At 38.1% G+C, this 8,112-nt stretch overlaps 1 protein-coding gene across 1 annotated transcript; it reads right to left on the bottom strand.

Annotated features, from left to right (window-relative positions):
• Positions 1-1,020: 1,020 nt before the first annotated feature.
• On the bottom strand, positions 1,021-2,025 carry LOC143740701 (olfactory receptor 52E8-like). Its single transcript, XM_077232698.1, has one exon. The coding sequence runs from the start codon at positions 1,945-1,947 to the stop codon at positions 1,021-1,023; it is 927 nt and encodes a 308-aa protein (XP_077088813.1). The 5' UTR covers positions 1,948-2,025.
• Positions 2,026-8,112: the final 6,087 nt, after the last annotated feature.

The raw sequence follows: 8,112 nt of genomic DNA, 5'->3' as shown, positions 1-8,112 counted from the left end.
GCCTCAAAACCGTTATTCAGAAAGTCTATGGGTGACGTCACAGACGCTTTGTCCATTTTTTTACAGTCTATGTGCATACACTTGTAGCACTTGTTTAAATTAAGGCTTCTGTCCTCGCCACGCGCAAGTGCTACTGCCACCTGCTGGTGTTGACGGTTATTCCTCTTATGTAGAACCAATAGCAACTACAGCTTTTAGAGCGAGCAGTTTTCTACAGCAATCAGATTCAAAAAACTTATTTAGATGGCATTTAAAACGAGCATGTTTCTGATGCCAGCCGGATAGCTTTAAGAACAGCATGTTTCAATACGTAGGTTAGACAGCCTTAAAGGGTTAGTTCACACAAAAATGAAAATTCTGTCAGTAATTACTCACCCTCATGTTGTTCCAAGCCCGTAAGACTTTCGTTCATCTTCGGAACACAAATTAAGACATTTTTGATGAAATCTGAGTGCTGGCTCACTCCTTCATAGGCTGCTAGGTAATTGATATATGCCAGCCCAGAAAAGTTAGAAAATACATCATTAAAAGAGTCCAAGTGACTACAGTGACTCAACCTTAAGTTTATCAAGCGACGAGAATGCTTTTTGTGCGAGAGAAAAAAACTAAAATAACCTCTGGTTGAGTTGACACAGAATTACACAATAGTTTATTTTTTATTTTTTATATATATCATCACTAGCATCGTCACATTCATGGTTTTAAGTCCTTTGGTAGTGGACCACATTATAAAAATAGCAAATAAATAAATAAATAAATAAATAAAATTAAGGTTAAAAACTGCATTCTTTTAGAAAAAGAACATGATATGCTCTTTTGATATAAGATATAAGATACATGATATAAGATAATATAAGAACATAAATTGACCAAAATGTTTCACTCATTTACAAGTCTGTCTGTAGTTTTTCCAAATGCATGACTGTTTCTGAGCAATGTAAACAAATCCTTTGCTTTAACATTGCACATGCATAGAAAAATAGAATGAGAATGAAACAATAATATGAATATGTGTACTATTTATTGTTTTCTGATAATAACAAAATATTTCAAAATTCTTTTTCGTACTTCTTGGAGTTTTAATCCATAGATTACTGGATTGATAAGAGGTGGCACAATAAGCATCTCTAGAGCCAGAAAATTTCGCAGATACTCTGAGACATCACTTGAGCCATATCTGCTGTACATGGAATCAAAAAACACAGCAACAATATAATTTAACACTGTAATAATGTGAGGCACACATGTCTGCCAGAATTTCCTTCTGCTCTCTAATGATGCTTTACATGCAATGAGAAGTTTAATGTAGGAAAAAATAATAAAAACACACAGACAAGAATAAAATGAAATTACAAAAATTCCATAAATATTATTGATGAGAGTTGATTCACATGAAAGTTTTACTATAGACCAGTTGTCACAGTACAATTTATTAATGTGATATTTACACAATTTCAGCCTATTTGACAACACAACACAAATAATCATGTAAACTAAGGGTAGGATCCAACAGAAGGCAAGTAATATGCAGCATGAAAATCTGTTCAATTTTATATGATAGTCTAAAGGTTGACATATGGCCACATGTCTGTCATATGCCATCACTGTTACTGTAGTACAGTCACACATAACTGAACTGTAGATCACAAAAACTTGAAATGCACACATGTAAGAAGGAATCACATATGAATCCAGCATTAAATCATGTAGGAATTTAGGATAAAATCCTGTTGCTCCATATATGTCATTTACACACAGATTACACAGAAAAATGTACATTGGTTCATGAAGGGCTCTCTCCAAAACGATAACAACACTGACCCAAGTGTTCACAAAAAGTATCATGATATAGAGCACCAAAAAGCATGTGAAATATATATGTCGGAATGATTTTGAGTCTTTTGGTTCCATCAGTGTGTAGGTTTCAAAAAAGGTCATATTATCCATGTTCTATTGATGTCACAATTTTAAAATGAATTGTGATTTGATTCTTTACATTCACCAACTGACAACTAAAAAAAAAAAAAAAAAAACGTTATATAAAATATATGAGCATCATAAGAAAATAATTCACACAAAAGACAAAAAATATTTTAAAGACAATTGTTTTTAAAACCATTACCTTACGTCAAAGTTCAAATCTTGCAGTGTATGGTCTCAGTCAAGATTTGGAGGCTGTAATGACCACTGACATGCCTATAAATAACGTATATAATGCTACCATGTCTATAAATAACGGTTGCTAATGGCAACATGTCTGTGAGTATCTAGCTAATAAACCCTAGGGGTTAATATTAGAACTTAGTTGGTCTTTCACATGTTTCTTTACAATTGCAAGTTTTTTAAATCTCGCAATTGTGACTTTTTTCCCCTCACAATTCTGAGTTTGTTATTTTTACTATGTAAGCTTGTTTCTGCAATGGAATAACAAAATAATAATAAACTCGAGATTTGGACTCGCAATTCTGCAATTCTGACTTTATATCTCACAATTCTGAGAAAGGGTCATTTTTTTTATTGTAAGATATAAACTCACAATTGTGTGTTATAAAGTTTGATTTGCAAGATAAAAAATGTGCAATTAATTTTTTTTTTTTATTCCGTGGCAGAAACAAGCTTCCTGTCACAATTCTAGTCTTGTAATAGCCTTGCGCGCAGTAACATTTTATTCACGCTGCTAGGCAGTCTGGATTCCATGGACCAGATTTTCGTCTCAGGGCAGCCTTAGATATTGTTAGTAGTAGCTTAGCTAAATCTCTGACCCATCGTCTTCTTCCTCGTCTAATTTCTGTCGCTCTACATACGTCATCCGGTATAATTGAAACGATTGGCTGAGCTACCTACAGGCGCATTTGATAGACATTTGTAGTACCAAATAAACGGCTCTGGGCATTCGTAAATCACGCCTCAAATACTTGAAAATGAACATGTGGTTTAGGGGTCGACCGATTATCGGCGCCGATATTGAGCATTTTTATGGTTATCGGTATCGAGCATTTTCAAAACTGATTTGCCCATAAAATAATTTTGAAATGCGCTATATTTGGCTCTGACGCAGCCACCTCTGTCGGAACTCACCAGTCTGTAGACTAGACCAATGCAATGTCCCCCACATCTGATTTGTTGGGAGGCACGAGTCCGGCCAATCAATGCGGAAAAGCTGAAGGCACTGAAAGTTTAGCACTCACATCGACAACACTCACTGACTGGAACTGCTGCACTGATCACGCATCAGTAGTCTTGTCTCTCAAAGTTAAGGCAGCAGCAAACTTTGCTAAAGTAGCAATAAATTACTACACTGAAGTTGCAAAACACCTCAATATAATAGGGTCCTGTGATGTCCGCGATGCAGAAAACACGGACCGAATCGCGGAATCCAGTCATAAAAACGGAATTTATTGTATAAAGCGGAATGTCACGGAATTTGTCAACTTCTTGATATTAATAGCAGGTCAGCACAAATCAAATCGAATTTCAAACCGCAAAAAGACTATTTAAATATGAATCCTGCGTGTCTCTAAATGAATGGTGCAGACGCGTGATTTCATTTACACACACACACTGGAGCACGCGTGATGCTTGCGCTGTTTTCAGCCTCAAGGCTGATTTATAAACATAGCTGACATAGCTGATCTACAAAGTACAAAAAGGGGCAAAAAAACGGAATATTAAAATGTTTTACTCTGGCCTTTGAATATGGCAGGCAGAGAGACAGCCCTGGTAACTTACCGTCGGCGTCGTCACGCGGTCACACACACACACACACACACACACACACACACACACACACACACACACACACACACACACACAGGCACACACCACCCAACCCGCTCGCTGCCAGTGAGTGCAAGCACAAAAAGTAGTCCCGGCCCGCGCGTGTAGCCTGCCTGTCAGATACCCTGCCGCCAATCAAATTACGGCGTATCTTGTACTGTCGTCGTCCTGGCCGTTGGAATCAATCCAAATAGCAGCGCAAAGATCCAAATGCAGCACAAATATCAAAATAGCAGTTCAAAGGAGCTTGCTAAATATTGGTGGGGACAAATTTGTCAACTCAAAATATTGATTGGGACAAGTACCTAGCGTCCCCCCCTATACCTACGCCCTTGACATTTACCCAAATTATTATATGCATGTTTAACCGAAGCTAATTTGGGTGGGTTTTTCCATTCCCCAATGCCACTTCTCTTTCTTTTACGGCGCTGACGAGAACATCGATCTCCTCGGCTGTGAACCGATTCTGAAGCGCGACTGGTAAATGCGCCTCAAGGGCGTAGGTTTAGGGAGGGACGCTAGGTACTTGATAACGGCGCATTTACCAGGCGCGCTTCAGAATCGGTTCACAGCCGAGGGCTACACGCGCGGGCCGGGACTACTTTTTGTGCTTGCACTCACTGGCAGCGAGCGGGTTGGGTGGTGTGTGTGTGTGTGTGTGCGCGTGACGACGCCGACGGTAAGTTACCAGGGCTGTCACTCTGCCTGCCATATTCAAAGGCCAGAGTAAAACATTTTAATATTCCGTTTTTTTGCCCCTTTTTGTACTTTGTAGATCAGCTATGTCACCCAAGAAGAAGAAAGGGGACATACAAAGCTTTTTTCATAAAGCAGAGTGTAAGTAGGCAAAAATAACTAGTCACACAAATAACTAGCAGTTAGTAGTAGTGACTGACCAGGCTTTCAAATGCAGATTCTACTGTGGAAAATAGTATTAACTGGTGATCCTGGTTACCCAGGATATTGTAACAGTTAAACCTAGCTTCTGCAATCTTTCAAGGTTAGGAGCATTAATTAGAGGTGTGCAGCACGGACAGACTCATAGAAGTCGCGCTATCATGATAGAATGCTAACTTAAGTTAGCAAGTCACTGAATGTTAATTAGCCTACCTTAACTTAGAATCTTGAAGTCATAAACAGTGGATCATCTGAGACATTTTTCGTTTCTACACTCTGTTTATGTAATGTATTTGTGAGTGTAGCCTACTTGCTAGACACATATGTGCTGGAAAAATATGTTGGCAATGTTAAAAAGGCAAAAGTTAACACTGTTGGTTATTCAAATATAATGAATCATTATTTGATTGATAATATCCAAATAACAATATCTGATAGGAGGGTTAAACTTGCTAGCCATAGGATAGACTAAAAAATTAATTTACCATTTTGTATGCAGGAAAAGAGAGCATCAAACCGCAACAGATTTACATTTATTCATTTAGCAGACACTTTTTATCCAAAGCGACTTACAATTGAGAACAATAGAAGCTGTAAACCTAGGATAACAATATGCAAGTTTTATGACCCTTCCCAGTTTAATCTAATGAACTTTTTTTTTAAGAATAGAATGGGGGGGAAGGGGTTAAGGGGGGGGGGGGGATGTCCCCACCAAACCTGAGACCAAACCTGAGACCAAACCTACGCCCATGGCCGTTATAATAGTATTGCGCCATGGAACAAGCACACCTCGTTCATCATGCTCTTAAAGGGAATGTGATATAAAGCTTTTATTGGTTTGTTTCCCGTTACGCCCAAACCACACCTATGAATAATGAAGCTACTTCAGACCAACCCCTTTTAGATTTGCGCCAGGCGTAAGAGGCATTTATCCCGCAGGGGAAAATAGCAACAGCGCCGGGATCCGCCCACAAAGTTACTTGCGCTTTGCGCTTTGACACTTGCGTTTCAGATCGTTAAAATAGGGCCCAGAAACTCAAAGATCTCCACGGCAACCCGTCAAAATAAAAGTTTGTTTTTTAATAGTGTCATAGCTCTGTCACTTCTGCTTTTGTTACTAGTTTTGTGTGGTGACAGAGCTATGGCATTTCCTGTCTGTCTTGTGTTTATGTTAAGTCTAGTTTCATGTGAGCACATGGCTTTTGTGTATTCCTGGCCATGTGCTCTTAATTCTGTCTAATTGTCAGCCTTATCTGTGGTTAACCTTCCTCACCTGTCGTGTCATTAGCCTTCTGTGTTTGTTCTCTATTTAGTCTCTGTTGTGTTTGCAGTTCAGTGTTGGTTCGTTTGTCCAAGTACCCGGTACCTAGCGTTTATGTTCATGGTCTGTATTATTCCCGTTTTCCCCCTTGAGGGACTTTTGATTTGTAGCTAGTGTTTATTTGTTGTTTAATTAAATTCACCTTTCACCTGCAATTGCATCCACGCTTCCTGATTTATCAACACGTGACACATAGGGCCCTAAACATGTAATTTTTTTGTTAAACTGTAAATAAATTGAATAAGTTTGATGATTTAAATTAATTAGAAATGCTTTTTGATTACTAAAATTGAATTTAACCATTAAAGTAGAGTCTTCAAGTTTTACAGAATGCTGCTGGGTGCTCCCTGCACATTTTTTTTTAGTTATTATTATTATTATTAATAATAATCAGGGGCGTCGCTAGGCCCTTTTTAGGGGGGCTTCAGCCCCCCTAAACTTCTGCCTAGCCCCCCTAAAAATGTGTGATTAATGTAGGCTACACAAATTCGTGTTCGCTTCAGTCTTGATCAGATTCAGATTCAGAGCGTTCTTCATCTTCAATCCGCAGCGGCGCCGAGCACAGAGCACGTCAGAAACAGAGGACGGGTGTGTGTGTGTGTTCATCTGAGCCTCATTGGTCTGTCACTGTTCGTCAATGTCAGAATATTTGAGATGACCAATCAAATCAAAGTAGGCGGGCTTTATGTTCACAGACGCTGCTGAGCGCGAATTTTAACAGTGCGACTCGACGCGTACGGTCAAGATGTAAGTAGCTAGTCTTAACATTTTATATTTGACATTTTTTAGGTCATAAATGTTAAACGAATGACAAAAAACATTCAGGCAAACTAATATAGTTTTGTCTATTTTCGCCATTTTGAACTGAAAATAGGCCTATGTAACGTGTAATGTAATAATTAGTTTACTGTCATTGTGAGGGGACAAGAAACATTAACAAAGCTGTTTTCATCATGTTAGACACAAGATTAATAATGAATGTGTACATATTGAGAATATAATACAAATTGTAGCCTTTAGTAAATTAAAAAAGCTCAGCTTTAGGAGGGGAAGAGAAAGAGATGAAGTGACTGAGAAAAAAAGAAAGAGTGATAGAGATGAGGAGAGGGCAGGTTTTGACAAATAATCTACTGCCCACTTACATGGTTTTAAAGCTATTTCTTATCCTTTTTTTGGGCTTAAAAACGTCTTGAAAGTCACATATCAGAGAAATAAAAAATTTGAACCCCCTACCAACCTCAAATTTAGGACCTCTTTGATTATAAAGCCCTGTCTACGGCCCTGTATTAGGCATAAGATCAATAATGAATGTGTAGCCTGACCCTATGTTTACTTTCTTCACTGACAGACAAAAATGAAAAGCCTATATCAGTCAAAGCTCAGCTTCAGGAGGGGAAGAGACAGGGCAAGATAAAAACAAAGAGAAAAAGAGTGTGATGCTGATGAGGAGAGAAAAATAATCATCTGCCCACTTACATGGTTTTAAAGCTGTTATCCAATTTGTTTGGCCTTCAAAACATCTTAAAATGCACATATGTAGTTCAGAGAAATCAAAATTTTCTCGGGGACACCCCGAACCCCCCTATCTGCCCTGCCTCACATTTGATACCACAGTGATTATAAAACCCTGCCTTTGCATGGTAATGAAATTAATAGTTAGCATTAGATCCTAAACTAAAGTGTTACGTTTTTTTATTATTTAAAAAAAAAATCATACCCTCATTGGGGGCTTAGCCCCCCTAAAATGAAAATCCTAGTGACGCCCCTGATAATAATAACAATAATAATGTTATTATTAACAGTTCTCAGATTTAAAGATATGTTTAAAATAATTTAAAGAGAGTATTTTTCAAAACTCTTTGTTATTCTTAATTTTGACATTAACTTACATTTTTACACCAGACATAGGCTATATATCGGTTTTAAAATATCGGTTATCGGTCTACTTGATCTGTAATAATCGGTATCGGCATTGGCCCTGAAAATCACATATTGGTCGACCCCAAATGTGGTTCACAGACCGACGTCTCAATGAGACTCGGTCTGACGTTAGCCAGGCTAGTCTTGTAGTCCTTTGTGTAAAGGACTTTTATGTTGAAGTGTATTTTCTGTTCATA

Source organism: Siphateles boraxobius, unplaced genomic scaffold, assembly GCF_051911475.1.
Source record: "Siphateles boraxobius isolate OS27281-9 unplaced genomic scaffold, OSU_SipBor_1 18, whole genome shotgun sequence".
NCBI classification, from domain to species: domain Eukaryota; kingdom Metazoa; phylum Chordata; class Actinopteri; order Cypriniformes; family Leuciscidae; genus Siphateles; species Siphateles boraxobius.
Note: the sequence above shows the minus strand (reverse complement) of the source record. Positions and strands in the feature narration are given on the sequence as shown.

What these genes read in the sequence shown, in the direction of transcription:
- LOC143740701 (XM_077232698.1), bottom strand. Translation starts at nt 1,947, where the DNA reads ATGGATAATATGACCTTTTTTGAAACCTACACACTGATGGAACCAAAA.